The sequence below is a fragment of the Falco cherrug genome, chromosome 1 (assembly GCF_023634085.1).
Source record: "Falco cherrug isolate bFalChe1 chromosome 1, bFalChe1.pri, whole genome shotgun sequence".
NCBI classification, from domain to species: Eukaryota; Metazoa; Chordata; class Aves; order Falconiformes; family Falconidae; genus Falco; species Falco cherrug.
Window position 1 is genome coordinate 120149940 of NC_073697.1, and position 21026 is coordinate 120170965.

The window sequence follows — 21026 nt, forward strand, 5'->3', positions numbered from 1 at the left end:
GGGGCGGCCCGGAGGGGGCGGTCCCTGTCCCGGCACCGCCCTCCCGCTGGGCGCTCGCGCCGCCTGGGCGGGGCCTCGGGCCGGGCCGGCAACATGGCGGAGGCGGAAGGGGAGAGCCTGGAGTCGTGGCTGAGTGAGTAGCCCCGCGGCCTGCCCCGGCCCTCGGCGCGCTCCCCCGGGCCCCGCGGCCCCACAGCCCCCGCGGCCCCTCAGCCCCCGCGGCCGGGCTCCCTGGGCTGCCAGCGCCGCCCCCTTCGGCCCGGCCCACCCCCCCCGGCCCCTCCAGCCGGGCCCTTCCCGCCGCCCCCCTCAGGCGGGTGCGCCTGGGCCCTCAGGGGCGGGGCGGGGCAGCGCCCCAGGGCCGGGCCCCCGCAGCAGGGACCCCCACGGGGATGCGCCCCCGGGGGGAAGGGGCTGGGGCCTGGCCCTGACCGGCGGCCCGGCCCCCCGGGCGGGGAGGCGCGGAGCGGCGGCGGCGGGGGGCTCAGCGGCAGGGCCCGTTGGTCGATGCGTTTGCGGGGGGGTGGGGAACGGGGGGGCTGTAGCCCGCCCTGCTGGGCCCCTGCGAGGCTCCTGGGGCTTCTGCCCTCACGGCGAGCGGCTGGCCCTGCTGGCTCCTCGCTTGGGTTTTGTTAGCCGGCGTGCAGCCGTAGTGCTGTCGGTGAGGCTCAGAACTGTAGGGATTTCCCAAAGAAATTGTATTAACGCGTTACACAACCGTGCTGGCCAAGCAGCCAGGTTCTGCATTGTGCCCAGCCGCAGCTTCAGCTGCAGGAGTTACGGGTGGCCATTCCCTACAGGCTGAAACGTCGAAAAATTCTTCATCGAGTTATTTTTTAGCACAGAATATGAAATGTCGGAGATGGGGGCAACCCCACGTGGCTTGTTCATCCCCAACCCTTGCTGGGTGCCCCCTCGTTGGGTGTCTGTTTTGCCCCCAAGTCACCGCCGATGGGGCTGTGGGCTGTGCAGGCAGGGATCCCGACCTGCTGCTGGTGAGGATCAGGGGGTGATTCTTGAATGAATCAGTCGTAACAGTAATTGGTTTTCATATATTCCATGCACAGGAGCTGCTGCTGCTGCTGTCCTTGGGAGGCTATCCTGCGCATCACCAGCTTGGTGCCTAGATTTTCCTCTTTTTTTTAATAGTTAATTGATTACAGCAGGGAGCGAAGTTCCTAAGTAGTCAGGTGTTAGGCAAAGAGCAGGTGATGGTCATTACCCTAAATACCTCAGGGTATAAATCCTTTTACCCTTTTGGAGTTATCCTTCCATATCTTTCTTGGTATTTTTATATAAAATTCAGACACATACGTGGTACCATCATTTGTTATAGGAGTTACTGGCTAAATGATGTTTTCAGCTTGCTCTTCTCATTTTAGATCAGTCCCTTCTGTTCCTTTTACCGTTCTTGCTCCTCCTCTGAACTCCCACAGTTTGTCAATATCTTTTATTGTAGCCAGTGAGACACATGAACAAACACCCACATCCCTTCCTTTTAATCTTTCTCTGAGGAGAACTGACTCACCAAGTTAGGTTTGTGTGTGAAAGTATCTCTAGTAGGAAGGATATTTTAAGTTGTATAGCCTGGAAAGCTTCCTGACTTTGTTGGGGGGGGGCTATTTTTCAATTGTGGAAGTTAAGAGAGAAGTTATGTCTCCTTGGCCAAGCAGTAGGATATTCTGCGCTGGAGAACGTACACTAAAAGGTAGCGTTGCAGAGGCCTTACTCGCTGTAAGAAATATTGCAGTGAGCCTGATTGCAGTGGTGTACGCATTTTTCATGGCTTGAGTGTTGCGCTCTCGTTTAAGAGGATGCATTTATGCCAGGTCACTGCTACAGTGATTTGTGCTGGTGTGATTATATCGCTCCTCCCATGGTAGGGGAGCGGGGAGCATTAAGTGTACGTAAATTACCGGAGGAGTCATGCAGACCAGGGCGGCAGGGTGCAGAGGCTGGTGCATCTGAGTGCTTTCACCAGGCCTCCCGAGTGGTTTTTTTTCTTGTAACCATCACAAAGCTGTGCTGTGTCTAATGCTAACCTTGAGGGTGTGCACCTGCTGTGCCCTTACTAAAAGGGAAGGGCCAGAACTGCTCAGCAGCACAGCCAACTTCCCAGTCACAGGAAGACGAAACATTCCTGATTGCCAATGATTCTTTTTCTGTAGCAGTGGTACGCAGCCTTCCAGGCTGCCCTGGCTCTGTCATCAGGTGGAGTCATAGACCCATGAAGTAACATCATCCTCGTGTCCTAATACTGCAGCAAGGTCTGCACTTCAGCCAGTGATGATCTAGCATCTTCATGTCTTCTGCCTCGTTTCAGGCAGCTGGGGGGAGAGAAGGCGATCCTTTCTGTTCTCTCCTTGCCGGCAGGCTCTGCTGCACTTAGCTGAAACAGAAGAGGAGGTCAGAAAATAGCGTCAGTTGTACAAACACAGCTGGATCCTTTGACTTTAGCACTGCCTTTTCTACCGCATCCAAAAGGAAGCTTATTGTATCCCACTCGTGTCAGGCTTAGGCAATGTCCAGCTATGTAAGAGATGCAGACGGGTAAAAGATGATTGTCTTCATCTCTTTTTCCCTTGTATTGTCATGGGTCAGCATTCTCCTTTTCCTCCGGGGATACAAACAGAATCTGACTGTTAGACTCATGCTTGGGCTGGGGATTCCCGATTCATATGCTAAGCCTGACGTAGTGAAACTCTTTGTTGGGATGGCTTTTGTCTCATTTCAGTAGAGAAAATATGAGCATTCATTACCAGTCAATTAATGCTCTGTGGTTCTCTGCATTCCAGTGTCGTTTCTCTATAGAGAAAATCGGCACCTTTGTTTCATATCTAATGATGCATCTGAATGTTGGCTCATTAGCATGTCAGGTCTAGCAGCAACTGAGGGCTGGATGTCTCTGATGCTTAGGTCAGGTCTGAAGCAACTTTATACATCCTAAGCGTAGTGGTGTCCGAAAGCGAAGGCAGATGTGGTGGCGGAACTGGGGTAGTGCTGAGACTTCCCAGGTTGCTAATTCAGATTCACTTGGTTGCCAATGTGAAATGGGATTTTCAGGATGGGACCTGGTGGGAAGTGTCTCTGAAAGTAAACTTTACAACCGGTACCCAACGGGCCTTTGTTGGCAGTTTCAACAGAGAGACAAGGATTTGATATTCCAGAGCACCAACTCTCTATACGGAGGGAAACCTTTCATATAAAGGTTTAAATGTATTTAGAAGGCAGTGCAGAGGAGCCCCCTGCCCACATTTTACACATTCTACATAGAAACAGAGGATTTTGAGTTATGCCTTGTCAGATGTGAGGGATGTCCTGAAAAGGTTAAGCAAGGGAATGTAGCTCAGCTGGGATGCTGTGTTCGTATGGCTGTACCGAGGCTGGCAGTAAGTATCCATATGCACCATTGTGTTGTGTCATGCGAACACATCGATCTCCAGAGCCAGGGCAGGACTTCTGGTCAAGCTTATTAACTTTTGTGAACTCGGGTTTCACGTGGAGATTTTATGAATGTCAGAAATAGGGAGTTTCTTCATGTGGAACCTAACTTCCCTTCAGTAATCTCTCTCTCCTTCTAAGAATTTACGATTTTTATGCGAGAGCTTTTGGTGCAAAGACTTAGATGGGTCTGAACTCAATCTGAGAGTCTGAAATAATCCAATGTTATTCCAAGAAATCTGTGGAGGTGTTTGGAACAGCTTTAAAATTAACACTTGGAGTATGGAAACAGTTAAATTTTCCTGTTTGTACCACATCTTTCTCCTAATTTCAGGATGTGCAACCAACAGAGTTCATTTGGTTGAGTATCCTTACTTGTTTGTACTCTTCCTGTACTTATTAAATAAATCTCATTTACTCCAGCCAAGAACTGTATTTTTTTCATCTAGGCCTGCAGAGCAGCAGAGGTGCTTTGGAGCACCGAACCACGCATGATGCCATTTGACTTGCATGAAAAGACTTTCAGTTGTTGTAAGTCCATGGTTTCACGGTGCTTCCAGGGTATTCAGCAGTTGTGAGTGTGGTAATAAGGTTTAAGTGCCACATATGTTTTGAACAGTTGCTTGGTTCTGCAGCAGCTGCGATTTAAACTAAGCCTCCCTTGAATCTCTGGAGTTCAAAAAATAGCTTGGTAGCTTAGCTAGTACAACAAGATGTGATCCTACAGTTAGTCCTCCCTGGCTGCTGCCTTTTGCTTATCTAGGCTCCCATGAAAGTCAGCAGCGGGCGCAGAGATCCGCCTCTGCGGAATATTTCACAGATGCAATCCATGGAACAATTTACAAAATTGCTTTACTACCCTTCCATGAGGAGGAAAATATGAGCAAACCTTGCAGGACTGCCACAGCAGGAGGACTAAGGTGCACTGTGAAAGTGAGGTTTCAGAGTAGATGTTTGACAGCTGTTTTTATCTGCCTGTGGAAAGTTAAGAGAGTATGTTTTAATGATGATAAAAAATGACGCTGTGTAATGTAGCATGTGTTGATTTCATTGTGCTTCCCTCTGTGATAAGAGTGCAGGGATGTGTGCTGGTTTTTTTCCTGTCCTTCATCCCCTGCTTTATACTGTCTGGCTAAGCAATATTTTCTTTTCTGTATCTCTTTCCATTGTATTAAAATTTTGAGGAAGGCTTCTTAAATGCCAGCCCTGAAATATATAGCTACAGTGCATTGTTTCTTCCCTTACAAGAAAGAAAAATCGTGATGTTTGTCATCTTGGCTGGAAAATTAGGTTAAAGCAGGAGTGTTGTCTACCGTAAATTCAGTGCTCCATCAGAGTTAAATAGAATACATGGAGAAGATGCATTTGTAACGAAAAAAGATGCTGATAGCCTCACTGTTCTGCAATCAGTACAATAAGCAAGGTCCTGGTACACAAGGGAAGATCCTTCAGGAGCCTGAAATAGCCCAGTCAGTAAAGCATTGATCTCTCAGTTTGAACGTACAGGATTTGAATGCCTGATCAGGTACAGGCTGTGGTGTTCATTACTTGAAAGAGCAACTCAATGTATACTAATAAATTTCAGTTCCTAATTCCTAGGAGAAATGCTAAGGCATCTAACAAATCACCTGGCACTCTAAAAACAAGCGTTAATGCTAAGTGACTTGTATTAAATATCTGATGTTCCAGCTCTTCTACAAAACTTCCAGGGAATACAAAAATAAATTGCCTGTGTAGCAAGTGTGAGGGTTTAGCCTTTAAGGAGTTTAATGTTACAGCTAAATAGAAAGAGGGAGAGGGAAACTGTGAGCTCAAATATTTTATCTTGTACTCTCATGTAGAGTATGGAAATAGCATGTTTCTAAGCACTTGAGATTTGGCGCCTGTTTCTTTGGAAAGCAGTGATTCTTGCTGGATATTTTGGATGTCTCGACTTGGACACACCCTTTCCCCGAACCAGACGTACCTTTTTTTATAGTTGGCAATGGATGTCAAATGCTTTTCTCTAAGAAATTCATGACCTTTTATATTGTCTCTTCTGCTTGATTGGTAATATGTTCTCTTTCCCTTGCCAAAGATAAAGCCACTAACCCATCTAACAGGCAAGAAGACTGGGAATACATCATTGGATTCTGTGACCAGATCAACAAAGAACTCGAAGGGTGGGTGTCCCAAACTGCTCTACACTTAATAAATTAACATTCACAGTTTAAAATATATCATTTGATCATCAAGCTTTCATGCTTTCTTTTATATGTATATACTGATATCGCAAGGAAGATCTGGCTACAAAAGAAGCAAAAAGCTGTGAAGTGTGGTTTCTCTTCTGCGAAAGGCAGCATGACTTATACACAGGCTGAGCACTAGGAAAATGGGAATTCTGAGTCTGTCTCTAATGTGACCTTCTGCGGCTGCAGGGTTCTCATCTAGCCAAAGTCATTCTGTTTGCTGCTCTGTAAAATGGGGTTATAACTCTTAGTGTCTAGATGTGGCTTCACATTTTTCAAATCTTTCCAAGGCCTAACTGAGGAAACCTCCTGGGTCACAGCATTCCTGTGAGCTAAGGAAGAAGTGTTTTCTTCTGGAAAAAGGAAACTAGTGCAAGAGAAATGAAGTGATTTCCTAGTCTGGGGACTGTACTGGGAGTTGTTCAGCTCCTCCTAAGGAGGAATCTGGAATTGCTGGCTCGGACTACCAGCCCTCGCTTTCTTTCATATGTGCAAACATCCAGGCTTACACAGATGATCTGAACATTTCTTGTTAGCCTTTGCACACTGATGGAAAGCTAAAGAGTACTAAGTGGCATTTCCTTTTAATTATGCAAAAGGTATATCTCACTTAAACAGCAGAATGTGTGAAAGTCTGAAATCCTTCAGTGCGTTCACCTGCTTTGTTTGTAATGGGGATCCGCTTTGTTTCAGGCCACAGATAGCTGTGAGACTCCTGGCTCATAAAATCCAGTCGCCACAGGAATGGGAAGCAGTCCAAGCCTTGACAGTAGGTAGTCCTTACCCTTCCTCTTAAATCCAGTTATCTATCATTTTATGTCATCTGTGTGGAGTCTGAGGGGGGCACGGTGCATGTCAGTGGGGTTAGCTGGGGCTGGTTCTGGGCTGAATGCTTCAATTCCCCTGTGCTGGGAGGGAACACGGTTACCTAACCGAAGTGTCCAGGTTGCTCATTAGCCACGGAGCAGTCAGAAATAACTGGTTTAGTTTTAGCTGCTTTTGTTTCTGTTCAGGCAGGATTGGTGGTCATTGTTACGAGACCTAATGGGGAGATGACTTAAGAGCCATATAGACATGGCTGGGGGTGGGAGACCAGCCTGCCTTCATGTGTCACCCCTAAAGTTCAGAGATTCGTGCCTGATTTGCAGAGCACATCTCGCTGATGTGTGTCCGTCAGTTCCCCTATGAGCAGAACGCAGTGATGCTGTTATTGTAGGGTTTTGGTGTTCATTTCAGCCTCCCCTGTTTTTGTTACTTGAATGCAGGTGCTAGAAGCTTGTATGAAGAATTGTGGGAGAAGATTTCATAATGAAGTAGGGAAGTTTCGCTTTTTAAACGAGTTAATAAAAGTTGTGTCTCCAAAGGTTAGTCCCTGAGCCTTATGGCTCTGTTTACTTTTTGTTTGGCCTCTTGTAAGCTACAGGCAACATCCAAAATGTTTGCAGTGCTCTATCTGGCTTATTGCATTGATTGGTCTATATCGAAGAGCCTTCGTTAGCTAAGTTTTGGGGGTTTTTTTAGTGCTCTGCTTACTGTTTTTCTCAGTAAGTTGTGCTTATTTCCCATCAGTATATAGTCTGCACAGTTCTAATCCTTCCTGTAACTCAATGGCTTCTAAAACTTGGGCTGTGTTGGTTTTTTTTTAAAAACAAAACTCCAGTGTCAGTGCAGCGAGGTGTGATGCAGAGGTTAAAACAAGAGACTTGGCAACATACCACAGAGTTCTAGTCCTCACTCTGCTGCCAGTTGCTGTGTGAAGAGTGCCTGGCGAAGTCCCTCAGCATTCATGATCAGTTTAATGTGGTGAAAAATAGACAGAGGCACCCCATGGCATGATTGATGCAGCAAAGTACTCCCAGATTCTTTCCCATAAAACAGGGGAGGGTGTGGTTATCTGTATTGCTGTAATTTTTAAATAGCAAAATCCTGAAACCAACAGAGTAGCTGCTTTTTCTTTTGCTGAAGATGATCACAAAACTCTTCGCTGTTACTTCAAATATATTAGAGGAGCGTTTTTTCCTCTGTATAAGATGTATCGTAGATCATCATGGAGCTTGGCTTATACACTTTTTGCATCACTTCCATTCTCTGGGTTAGGACATTATTTTTAAAAGGAAATGAAGAATTTGGAGAATTTACATCTTTTTTTTTTTTTCTACTCTTAGTACCTGGGAGACCGAGTTTCAGAGAAGGTGAAGACCAAAGTCATTGAATTGCTGTATAGCTGGACGGTGGCATTGCCAGAGGAATCCAAAATCAAGGATGCCTACTACATGCTGAAGCGACAAGGTAGGAAGTCAGCTGCCCATTCATGCATTCTCTCCAGCCTGTGCTTTAAGCAGGAGTGTCATAAAAAGTACAGCTACTAATTGCGTGGGGTCAAGGCAAGCTCTGAGGGGGGTAGAACAAGGGAGAAATTCCATGAAAAGCTTCTCATTATTTTTAAATGCCTTGGGCTGGGTTGAGTTGGCTTTTTTAACTAGATCAGTTAAACACCTTGCAAACTTTTGTTCTAGTTTGCAGGGCCTTTTTTGAGTTTTTCTGGAACTAGTTATTAAATTATTTGAACAGGTCTAATTTAAAGTGAAGTAAGAGCCTCTGTGTAGCCTTTTGTGTTCTTTTCACTAGAGCACTTTACAATTGTACCTTTAGTTCAACTGATACACGTTTTTTTGTGTAGGCACAGTGAAAAAAGCTCAGCTGAGAAGCATGCGGCTTCAACATATGAAAAATTGGAAAGCTCTTGAGGTAGAGCACAGATCTAAGGATTTCACAAATGGAACAAGCAGGGAGCTTAGCTCTTCCCCCACTCATGGTTAGGAATCTGCTCATCACCATTTTGCATTGCTGTCTGCTTTCCTGCTCAGCTCGTTTACACAAACAGTCGTCGTGCCCTTGAGTTTGCACAAAGCTGGGTTATCTGGGACTTCACTTGGTGGTTCAACAGCTAAAGTGAAAGGGGGAAAGACAAATAGTGGAGAGCTATTGATTATACCGAACAATCAGAGGAGCAATATGGACGTGGCAACACATTGCTGGTGTTTGGGCCTTTACCAAAGAAAACTTCCTTTGTTTTTGCAGCTAGCATGCCCAGTGGTTTTGCTCCTGTATTGTTCATGGGAACAGTGTCAATGGACAGGCTGACTGCGTGTTCGCTTTGATCGCAGCTTGTGAATAGTGGGGTGCACTGCTTGGTATGACTGCATGTGCAAGCCCACATGGGTTCCCTTTCTGTTTCAGGAATCGTTATGTTTGATCCTGTGATACCTGCAGACAGAACCCTGATTCCTTCGCCACCCGCCTCGTCCCAAAAACCCTGTGTTTGATGATGAGGAGAAATCCAAGGTACAGTGAAGACTCGTATCGTAATCATGAACGAAAAGTGATTATTCAGTGCACATTTAGAATAAGGATGTAAAATGTACTCATTTGGCTTTTATTTTTGTGGTGGTGGTGTGTACTTCCACAGAACTCATTGCTTTGTCCACCTAACCTAACCTGAAGTTCCAGTTAAGGTCTTGTCTGTATTACCATTATGAGATTATTCCTGCTTAAAGTGCCATCCTGCTGCAGTAGGAGAAGGCACAGAACGTTTCACACACAGGACCAAAACCAATGTATAGGAGGAATAAATATCTAGTGTCAGAAGTCGCTGAGATTTCACAGTATATGTCCTGTGTGGAAGCAAGACTGTAGCAACTCACACAAAATAATAAACCATAAATGACTCCTGCTGAAATCCCTGTAACTATGCAAGCAGCGTCAGCTTTGTAATAATGGGCTGTGTCTCTTTTCCCCTGAACTGTGCACTTAGATTCCTTTTGCTGCTTCCCTTTGCCAAAGGGTCTTTGTTTCCTGAATGTCCTCTTCTCGTCTTACAGCTTCTAGCCAAACTGCTGAAAAGCAAAAACCCAGATGATTTGCAAGAGGCCAACAAGCTTATAAAATCCATGGTAAAAGAGGTAAGAAATTCCTGTAGGATTGGTTCCAGTCAGCGGTTTGTTTTCCAGGTTTTAAGCAGTTTGACTTCAAAACAGGTGACGAGCTTTGGGATCGTGTGAATGTCAGAACCTGGGTTTTTCAGGCTCTGGGAGCATTGTGTTAGTACATTCCTTAGTTAAGTTGAGGGGACTGAATGAGGCTGACTGTCAGGGACATCCAGCTTTTTATTATTTTTAAAACCTCTAACAGTGCTAACTTGCAGCTAGTCCCCGTGGTTACCAGCATCAAGGGGGCACTACCTGATGACTTAATAGGGCTCTGTGTGATGTGAATGTGTTGTGATTTTGACTCTGGCGCACAGCTGGGAGGTGTTTGTATCACAAAAACATCTGCAGTTGGTGTCTCTGGTGGAGGACAGGGCAAGAAAGGGCAAGGATTGAATGTCCCTTGTAATTAAATACATTCTCATCACTCAAGATGGTATTTCATGTCAGGGTTTGGTGGAAGCATCGCAGTACCACCCCTAGATACTGAGGACTGAGTCATTGGACTGGGCCTTCTTACAAGCATGCTTCATGGAAACACCTTCCTGTTTGTAGAGCGGTGGCGCATCCACCCATGGCAGTCATTAGAAATTCTGGAGTCCAGGAAATGACTCACTGTGATTCTGGCAAAATAAAGGATAGCTCTAGACTGAAGAGGATGTATAGGTTACTGAAATGTTTCCATCCAGGCTTCTCTTGTCCCCAAGGCAGGCTCTCCTACATCTTTAGTTGGAATCTCAAATCAGAGCTGGGTGGAGATTTTCTAGCAGAGGGTGCTGCTTGTTCCTAGTAAATGGTTTGCTTCAAACACATCTTTTTCGTAAAATGGCATCAAATGACCAAACAAAACCACCACCCCCACCACCACCCCCGCAAAAACAACCCACCAAATATTCTGAAAAGATCAAAAAGGAACTTGTGGGAACTTTTCTAGTTTTAGTGGTATCGTTATACATTGAAGTCTATTTAATGAGACTTTTTGGAAATACAGGGGTTTTGTCATTTCAGAGTGGTGGTGAAAAGATACTGAAATAAGCAAAGCTTCACATGAATGGAGAGGCTTTTTGTTATTGTGTTGGGTTTTTTTTTTCCTAGCTTAACCTTAAATAGATGATGCTTGACAAGATTTACAGATAGTACCTGCTGTTGTGGTACCCTGTGGACCTTTACAAGGAAACTCACTTTTTGTGTCTGTGTTTTACACCCTGAAGGATGAGGCTCGGATTCAAAAAGTGACAAAACGCATGCACACGCTGGAGGAAGTAAATAACAATGTGAAGCTGCTGAATGAGATGTTGGTTCATTACAGCAAAGAGGACTCATCAGAGGCCGATAGGGAGCTCATGAAGGTGGGTCTGAGCTGCTCCTTCCCAGAAATCCTGGAGTCAGTCCGTTCTTCTTACAGGTTTGAGTTTTGCAGAGAATTACAAACAGTGCAGTCAAAGGGAGAGCAATGGTGAGAAACAAGAGCAGTTGTTGGAAACAGCAGGAAAGAAAATAACCATGTTTTTAATGCCTTTCCCTAAAGGACTCAGTGGGTAATAGCTCAGTTTTGCACATGCTTGAAGTGAGGTCCAGCTGTTCTCCAAAGATGCAGTGTGGCAGAATCAAGAAGCTGCAGTTTGTTAATTCTTGCTCCTATTAAGACACGCAGATTGCAGATCATAACTGTCCCTTACGGCGCTGTGGATGGATAAACTAAAGGCTGAGTGGGGCAGAAAATACGTTCTCCCCCTTCAAAGAAAGAGCTTTAGCTAGTGTTATAAGGTTGGGAGAACACCAAGAAGATAAAAATCAAAACAGCCAGCAGGGGTGGTTGGATGGGCCCAGGGCCTTGGAAGAGTTGCACCTTATTTAATTTTAAAAGATAAAATGACTCATTTTTATCACAGCAAGTGCCTGAAACAGTGGTAAGAAGCTTAAAAACTGGTTTGCTTCTATGAAACCTTTCTTTCTTGCCACCTTTTTTCTGGGTGGTTGCAGACTCTCCAAGCAGTAGTTACAGCACAATTGAAGTGTAATTGTTGGAGCGCAATTACACTCTTCCTCAGGCTTTTAGGGACTACTGCGACACACAGAACGAACATCTCTTGAACTAGAGCTGGCCCTAAGTGCTGATGCGAGGGAGGACTGAGAGAGGTGTGTTGAAAATGCAGGTTGTGTTTCGACCCCCAGGCTAATGTAATGCTTCACAGCTCTCTTGATGGAGCAGGGACAGGGGATTTTGGTTGTCCAGCCGCGCTGGCACGTCCAGCACAGGGGGACTGGGTTCTCTATTCTGGGCCTTCCAGCGCGTGCCTGGGGAGTCATTCTGTGCTGACTGGTATCGCTAACAGTGGCGTCTGGCTGACGAAACCCTTTGTCTTAATCTCCCTTCCTAGGAGCTCTATGAAAGGTGTGAAACCAAAAGACGGACGTTATTCAAGCTGGCCAGTGAGACGGAGGATAATGACAGCAGTTTGGGTAAACTAAGCGACGCTTCTCCTTTTTTAATTTTAATTTTTTAATTGCTTTTGTGACCTGTGACTGTGCAAGGGTTCAGCAAGGGAACGGCTGCTGTAAAGACACCTCCTCACCGTGGATGCACTTTGCTTTGAGCAAGCAGATAAAAGAACATCCTTGCCTCTCCCCTATGCTTATCATTGAAATTCTTGGACTTGACAGTATAGTTGGTGGTTAGGGAGGCTGGGGGCAATAATGGGGGACAGCTGCTGCTTTGGAAAGGGAAGGGAGTTGCTGTGGGGAGCAAAGCCTTGGACTTATTTTTTTCATTGTTACTGGAACACGCATGGACCTAGAAGGTCAGGGTATTGCTTAGGGAAGCACGACAAAGAGAGAGTAATGGAGCTCATAGGCAAATAATTATGTTTTTTCTTGCTGATTATTTAGTTGGTAACTGAGTACTCTCAGCAGTAGCGGGAACAAAGTGACTAAGAAGTCATTTTTGTCTCTCTTGCATGTAGGGGATATTCTGCAGGCCAGTGACAATTTATCCCGTGTGATAAATTCCTATAAAAAAATAATAGAGGGGCAAGTGATCAATGGCGAAGTGGATCTCCCTGTGATGTCTGTAGTGGAAGGTGAGTTCCTGGGAAGCCAACTGTTTAATTTTTGAATCCTGTAATTCCAAGTCTTTTGGATAGAGTTTCCTGTTAATGGTGGTAAAGTTAGACTGTTGGTGGTGCTTGGGGCCAACAGTTTGTGAATCAGAGGGGCACAAGACAGCTCCTAAGCAGTGGATAAAGAATTCTGGACATGTGCAACAGTGCTGCAGCTTTGCATTTTCCATAGCTTGTTGCATATTATTGAAACCTTTGATAACATCAGTAGCAAACCTGCATCTGAATGCTTGTATGGGAAGTTCCCATACATTTTCCTCTCCACATTTGTCCTGTTCCTTAATGTGACATGTAAGAAGAATATGATTTTATCCAAAGGACAAGAGCAGGAGAGTGGGAGCCAGGCCCGGGGTCCTGTTGCTGACTGCCAGCAGTTCCATTTGTGAATTTAGGCCAGTTGCCCACTTCACACTTCAGCTTCACCACTGAAAACTCTGGACGTGTGTGTGGCAGAATTACCATTTGGGAGTCACTTAAACATTTCTATATGGAGAGCAGTAGAGGAATGCGTAATGCTGCCTGACAGCATCTTACTGGGGCAAGGCTGTCCTAAATGTGAAGACGGAGACAGTATGAATTTTCCTCAGCTCTCTAACTCTCTGGTAGCCCATTTATTGTAATTCTGTAGGATCTCCCAAAGCCTCATCTGAGCTCAAAATATTTTGAAAATATTAAGAATTGTGCTATTTGAAGCTGGAGAAGGAGCAGTGGTTGGAGCAGGCATTGCTTTCCATATAGAAACGTCCCAATATCTGGGTTGATTTAAGTAGCTTGTGGACAGCAAACGGTTAGTTGGAAAGCATGTGGGCTTCCTCTGTGCAGAGAGCCGTAGGCTGTGATTCAGTGAGGATCTGTGTTATCTGAACCATCTCTGATAATTTCTTTTGTACGCCAGGTTTGCCGTGAGCTTTTTGCCTTCTTTCCTAGTAGTGCTCTTATCCTGTCTGCTGCAGGGAGTAACTCCACAAGTAATCTCAACACCCTCATTGACCTTGCTGGACTGGACGTCACCAGCACCCCGCCACCTCCAATGGCACCCACCACCCTGACGCCAGCCCCCCCAGCAGCCCCAGCAGAAATCCCCATCCTCCCGCCTCCTCCCCAGACACTGGCACAGTTGCGGAGCGGTTCCTCCAGCCAAGTGGAAGCCGCACCGGCTCAGCAGAGTAGCGCAGCCAACTCCCTCTCCTTGCTGGATGAGGAGCTTCTGTGCTTAGGTGAGACACTGAGGGGCCTGGAAAAGGGCTACTCAATCCACGCCTGACAAAGGCTGCTTTCTTCCTGCAGCATGGGTGTGAGGGCTGGCTGTGCGTGTGGCATGCCTGAAAGGAGCAGGAGATGCTTTTGGTTTCTAGAGAGGTTCAGGGCACACTCCTTTGCATCATCCTGGATGGATGACGGGTCAGTGAGTCAGTACTGGAAAAACTCTGATCTTCCCAGAGCGGGCTGCGAGGGAAATAGCTGTTGAGTGTAATTGCAGTCTGAGCTCTGCGGGTGCTCGGACGTGCAAGCTGCAGTTCGGTACAAATTTCACTCCTGACTTTGTGGCTGTGCTGAAGAACGAGGTGCCTTAGGGGGGTTGCGTACAGGAGCCTGCAGAACGCCTGCCTTTCAGAAGACACTGCAAATCAGGAAGGGCTGGAAGAGCTGTGTGCCGGGGATGACTGTCAGCTACTGGTGCTGTCGCTTTTTTCGTCATCTCAGACTTGCAGCACATTTCATCAGGTTCTTGGGCTCTGGCAGAGCTGAATCAAGTAGTTTGATGGCTGTGAAAATACTACCAAGGGATGACACCTAACTCATGTTCTCCTCCAGTCACTTACTTACTGTTTTGCTTTTCAGGCCTGAATGACCCAGCACCTGCAGCGGTGAAGGAGACCTCAGAAAACAACCAGTGGAGCATGTTTGAGGTACAGAGGAGGGTCTCGGGGGAAGGGGAGGGAGGGGTTGTCACTGTGGGAGGTCTCCGGACACACTCTGTCACCTTGGAGAAACGTGATCACACATACAGGCAGAGGGGCAGCTGTTCCTGAGGGGAAGGCTGGCTTAGCCCTAAAATCTGGGATAGCTGTGTCTAAACAGAGTAGATATCCCTGAACCTGGCTTTCTCAGTTTCCCGTCTGTCCGCCATGATGTTAGCACTTCCTTTGCTTAAATTACAGATCAGATGTAGTCCTGACATAGGCCACAGACTTTGCTGCTTGCCACCCAGCACCTGTTTTTGCGGTAAATCTCTCTCCCTCTGTAACAGTGCCATCTCTACAACAGGGGGTAGCAGCTGAGGTAGAGCATCTACTTGTCCTGTCTTTCAGAATGACCAGCTGGACCTGGATTTCTTTAATCCGAAGATGGTGACTGTTGCTTGCAACTCTGCGGGGAACCCTCTTCTCCATCACACATCACAGACCACGTGTGGAACATCAGTGACGCTGCCCTCTGCTTTCACAGCCTCTCAAGCTGCTCCCAGCATCCCAGCACCAAACTCAGCACCATTTGTATTCTCTGCTGGACCGGCTGCCCCTGCGGGGCCTCCTAAGGCTATTCCAGCTGCTCCTGGGTACTTCGGCTCCTCTGTGGGGAGCAATATGTCACATAAGATGGACGCATTGGGACAACTCCTTGAAGAAGCCAAAGGGTAACCAAAAGCCGTGGATTTTGGTTTGTCTCTGCAGTTAGGAAGCCAGGCTCGCTGCAGCGTCAGGTTCAGAGGCAGACTTCCCACTCTCTGGTTTGGTAGAAATGTGCGATTGAGGTTTTTCCTTCTCGGAGGGTTTCAGTTTACAAACTAATGCAAGGGTCCCACCTCCGTGAGGGAAAGGCAGGCACTGCTAGGTAGAGCACAACAGCTGTGCTGTTGCCCGATACAAATGTGTGATGTAAATTTGAAGAGGCTGCTAAGGTACAGAGGCTGTTGCCCATCTTGGCCTTGCCCACCCTTGCCAAGGTGGGGCTCTGCTTTCTTCGCGACTTACCGAAGGGATGCCTAACCCCGCCACCGCGTCCCTTGCAGCTCCCCTCCTACCGTGAGACTGTGCTGAGTCGCAGGCTCCAGCTGGCTCTGGGCCGCTGCTTTGTCCTGGCGATGTGCTGTTATCTCCGGGTTTGTGGTGGAATGCCTGCTTTGCTTCCAGCTCAGTTTCCCATGTTTTTTCTGTGTCTTGCAGGACTGCCACCCAAGGCATGGCGACACCTTCAGTGTTCCCTGGGGTTACTCTGCCAACCGCTGGCACCCCTGCCCCGTTAATAGCACCTGCAGGGCTGCCTGCCGCTGCCTCCGGAGCCCCTCCAATGCCTTTCCCAAGCAGCTGCCCTGCTGGCTCAGGAAGTCCTCTCTTCCAGCCGACATCATTCCAGCAGCAAGGCAGTCCCCTGAAAGCACCTGAAATTTCTTTGGCCAATGTCCATGTTCCCTTGGAGTCCATTAAACCCAGTAAGTATCTCAGGTTGTTCACCTCTCTGAACATTTTTTAAAAGCAAAGCATCTTCACAAAGCTTATGAAGTAGAGAGAAAAGATGGGATGTCCCAGCGAAACAGTCCGATTGCCTAATGCTGCTACAGATTTGTCTTCTGCAGCATAAACCTGCAGTCCTCTTCCCTCCTCTCTGTGGCAGGCAGTGCCCTCCCGGTGACAGCCTATGACAAGAACGGCTTCCGGATCCTCTTGCACTTTGCCAGGGAGTGCCCGCCGGGAAGGTCGGATGTGCTGGTTGTGGTAGTCTCCATGCTGAACACAGCACCGCTCCCTGTGAAGAACATCGTGCTGCAGGCTGCTGTGCCGAAGGTAGGGATGCATGGCTCAGACCCACGGCGACACGGAACTGTGTGTGGGAGGGCCTGGGTGTGAGCTCAGGGGCTGGGGACAGCCTGGTTCCACCCTGCTATAGGCTGTGCTCTGCCTCTTTCCAAAACATAAAGGTGGTTGCCAGAGGCAGAAAACACTGGATGGGTAAGTCAGGACCCACAGGTAGTTAGTGTTCTGTTTTTCTTGCTATCTAAGATCAATCCCGCTGTCTCTGTTCATGAAGGTGGCTCAGACAGCACGACGACAGGACTGTTACATGGGTAGAGCCACCCTCGAGGTCTTTAGAATCAGAATTTCTAACAGCTGTCCTAAATCTGACAATACGTTCCATTCTAGCCTTCTACACTTGGGTAATTCTGGATGGCCAGCTCTGCGTTCTGAAAACTGGCCCAGGCTCAGCTCCGATCTGCCTACTGTCATGAAATGTGTTTGCATTAAAACCTCTGACACAAGAGTGCTCTGATAGAAGGTGCTGTTGGCGTGCACCCGACCAGTATTTTCTCTCTGAGCTGACTTGTCAGTCTGCCTGTTCCTATCGTGTTGCACAAGCTGGGCTGGCTCTTGTTTCCTCATCCTCTCATTGTGGATTGATTCTCTTCAGTTTCTGCGTGTGCTGTTATCTCCCCAGCCTATGCATGCATCTGTCATTGTCCCCGAGGGAGGAGATAATCCCTGAGGTTCCACTTTCTTTTTCGTTTGCAGTCCATGAAAGTGAAGTTACAGCCACCCTCTGGCACAGAGCTGTCTCCATTCAATCCCATCCAGCCGCCTGCTGCCATCACCCAAGTCATGCTTCTGGCAAATCCTGCGAAGGTGAGGGGGGCAGCGGGATTTGTCCTGTCCTTGTCAGGAAAGTTTGATGTAAGATGAATTCTGCAGGGGGGTTGGACCAAACACCAAACATCTGAGCAGGTATAGCTGTTTGTTCCTAACTTGCCCTCCAGAGGTGGTCACTGCCCGGTGTTTCAGTTCGGGGCTAGAGGGAGTTTTCCCAGACTGTCAGGGGAGGCTTTTCCCAGACTGTCAGCAAGGAGAAAGGTCTGAGAAGGACCCGTACATTTCTCCCAGCAAAAGGATAAACGTCATATAAGGCTTAGCCTTAAAGGGCAGCAGTCAGAGCTGTAGCAGAAGTTTGACTCCCTTGTTGCACTGGAAGTGGCTGGCTTTGGTGATAATTAGGTTGATCTCAAATTAGCTGGTGCTGTAGAAATACTTTTGCTGCGTTGAGGCTGTAGCCTGACAGGCCTGAACCAGCAGACAAGTTTCAGACCATGCCTGTTCCATTATCCGTGGAGGATGTACTTGTGACCACTGAAACAACATGGTTAACACTTTCATTTCTACTGATGCTGCTGGGAGCATCTGAGTAGATGTTTTCCCTTGCTGTAGTTACTCATTTAAGTAGCCTGCTCCATAAAGCTGTGTGTTGAAGTAGTTTCTAATTATTTGACAAATCTAGATGTTAGTACTTAAGAATCAGAGCAAAAGGGTCCTTAAAGCATCAGTGGAAAGCTTTGAGGTCCAAAAGGAAAAACCTCCGAGGGGTTTGGTGGATTGTTGGAAAATGTGTGAGGTATGTGGAGATTCCCTTACAGAAGGACTGGTTCCATCTCCTGCTTTCTGTTTTACTAGGAATTTTGCAGAGCAGGAACTGTTTTATCTTCCTCCGAGTGATGAGGAAATGTAATTTTGAAAATGTTGAGCTATTCCAGCAGCATTCTTCAGGCTCACTGGAGAGCAGCTGAGCAGTGGGTGCTGCCCACTTGGGTGCAAACCGCTATCGCAGGTTATTCCTGCCTTTCTCCTGCTGTTCCGTGCTAAGCAATAAAGCTTTGGTGGTGTAAAAACTGAGGTAAAGAACTCAGGTTTGCTAAATAGCTGAACGACTCCATGAAATTCACCTTGGCCCTTTTCCCCCTCCTATGTGCAGCAGAATCTTTTGGGGTTTTTCTTGTGAAACGTTTTGTTGGGGAGCAGCTGGGGCTGTTCTCATGTTGCTCTCGGGTTTTGTCTTTCCTGCAGGAGAAAGTGAGGCTGAGGTACCGACTGACCTTCACACTGGGAGACCAGCCCAGCACAGAGGTGGGCGAAGTGGATCAGTTTCCCCCGGTAGAGCAGTGGGGGAATCTATGACCTTAGGACACTGCCAGAGACTCTGTGACAGGACCAGGGAAGGATCCCGCAGGACTGGAATGGATGTGACGTGGGGAGGGACACACATGCTATCCACTGGTGATGTTCAGCTTTGTTTACATGTCCTGACCACTCTGCTTGTAGCTTTAGTCCAGAATGTTTTTGCCCCGCATTGAAGGGGTCCTGGAACATTGATGCCAAGCATGAACTGAACGGCAGCCAGTACCAGGCAGCGCTGGCTGCTTTTATCTCGACCTCTGGGTGAATCTGGTTCTATCTTCCACTCTATTAAACTTGAAGTTATTGTAATTTGAGGGGAGACCTGTCAGCAGAAGGGGATTTAGTTGGCTTGTTCCTGTACCTGCTGTCCAGAGATACCTACAGGCTGGTGGGGTAATGATGCCACCGTGAGCTTCCTCAGTGCAGAGCCCTTACACATGCCCTCCCTCGGACTTGTACCTCCTCAGTGCCAGACTGGATCTGCTAAGCATGTTGAGCAATAACGCTGGCTCCGTGAGGGAATGCAGATTTTTTTTTTTTACACTGAAATGGCACTTGGCTCCCTCCCTCCCCCTCCGCTGCTCCATTCCCAGCAGCCGATGTAAGCAGACCCTGTGTTGTGCACCGCCGCTGTAGCCTCAGTTGTTATATTTATTTTATACTGCGAGCTGCCTCCCTGTTGGATCCCTTTTGGGCAGCTGCGGCTGCGTTTTGTATGCAGATGGTTACACCGGTTATTTTTCTGTCTTCGTGGCATTCCATAGTGTGGGGAAAAGAGGAGGTAAATGGGACTGGAAGGAGCGGTCAGTATTGGTGGAGGACAGCACTTGGAGTGCAGAAATGTCTTTACAATCACTAATCAGGTGCAGTGACTGAATCCAGGGACGAGAGATGCCTTTCGTGTCCCCTCATGCAGGCAGTATTATTATTGTAGTTGAATACTGTGTTTTATTGAGATTAGTACAATGACATACAAGATGTAAATAATAGAGCTATAGGATATCTAAATAGAAACAGTGAAGGGAAGGAAGGCTCCACTGGGCTGTGACAATGCGTGTGCTGGGTTTAATGCCCTGTTTCATTTGTTCCCTCTATTAAAGTGGCAAAGTGCAATTGTCCCCGCAAGGAGGAAGGCGGTTTTGCTGGACATCAGTGTTCTGCGCTAACGGCGGGCAGCAGACAGACCCCTCTAGCTACAGTCTCACAGCAACTAGGTGTAAATCACCAAAACTTGATTCCAGCAGTCCCTTCCACCTCCCTCTGGATTTCCAATCTCGAGCAGTGCCTCAGCTAGCTTTGAGACAGGCTGTTTTAAATGAATGGTTTTTCTAACGCCCCTTGACAAAAGCACAGATCAGGCGGGTCCTTGGGCACTAAGCTCAGCACCTCTCGCAGCGCTGCCGAGCAGCAGCTCTCACCTCGAACTCTGAGTGGGAGCAGTCGGCTAAAGCACTGGGATAATCAGCACACAGGAGGAGATCCCTGCCTGTTGTGGGAAAACTCCCGAGCAGAATGTGCTGCTGGAAGTAACGGCTGCTGTAAACCCCATTATTGCAAATGCAGCTTGGAGTTATTTGTAGTTGAATTTTCTTTATGTTGCAAAGTAAAAATCACTAGAGGTGGAAAACTCAGCAGATCCGAAGGCCTGAGGTCCTGATCAGAGGAGGCACCAGGCAGCTGTAGAAGCCCCTGAAGGTGGAATCAAAGCTCGGCCAAGGAACTTGCTGTAAATGCCTGGTCTGAAGCTCATGAAGACCCCAGCCTTGTCAGCTCCCCGATGCAGGAGGCAGGTGAGAGGGATGGGTGCGTTGTTCGGACCCTTACAGGAGTTTCAAATTGATGGACTAGGCTAGGGGACGAGGAGAGATTTCTTTCTGCCTCAGACATGTTCTTGCCAGCACTTTAGACACAGTAGGCATGGGGGTCGTGCCTAGGTCAGGGTCGTGTGTCCTGAGGAAGCAGGTTTCACTGCTTTAGATGCCTACGCGTGAATCTCACTGTGACTTTGAGGAAGTCAGAAGAGCACAAGTGCTTTCTGCAGAATGGCTTTGTTGTCAGCGTTAACGGCAGCGCGCTGCCCGCGCTGTACAGCCAAATGGAAAGATGCCGTAGTCTTGCTGCGTGGAAATGGCGTTGTTAAAAGCTTTGGAAATTAAACTATGAATGTTCCTTGTCTGTAGGGTGAGGTTCCTGCTTCATACCGAACAGCCGTAACTGTATATACATCTCAAATGCGTTTGTTCTGCTGCATGTTAAATAAATTGTTTTCCCTACTTTGCTCTGTGGATAGCTAATGACTACTGACTGCTTGTGGAG

At 47.5% G+C, this 21026-nt stretch overlaps 1 protein-coding gene across 1 annotated transcript; it reads left to right on the top strand.

The window, feature by feature from the left end:
- Window position 1: 1 nt before the first annotated feature.
- Window positions 2-20984, top strand: GGA3 (golgi associated, gamma adaptin ear containing, ARF binding protein 3). Its single transcript, XM_055724912.1, is given in 18 exon segments — window positions 2-133; window positions 5519-5603; window positions 6363-6438; window positions 6935-7033; window positions 7835-7958; window positions 8910-8965; window positions 8967-9014; window positions 9551-9631; window positions 10867-11004; window positions 12037-12118; window positions 12619-12735; window positions 13728-13991; window positions 14617-14684; window positions 15087-15409; window positions 15939-16204; window positions 16387-16556; window positions 17280-17390; window positions 18600-20984. Coding segments are annotated over 18 exon segments (2259 nt in total). The 5' UTR covers window positions 2-93; the 3' UTR covers window positions 18711-20984.
- The last annotated feature ends 42 nt before the right edge of the window (window positions 20985-21026 follow it).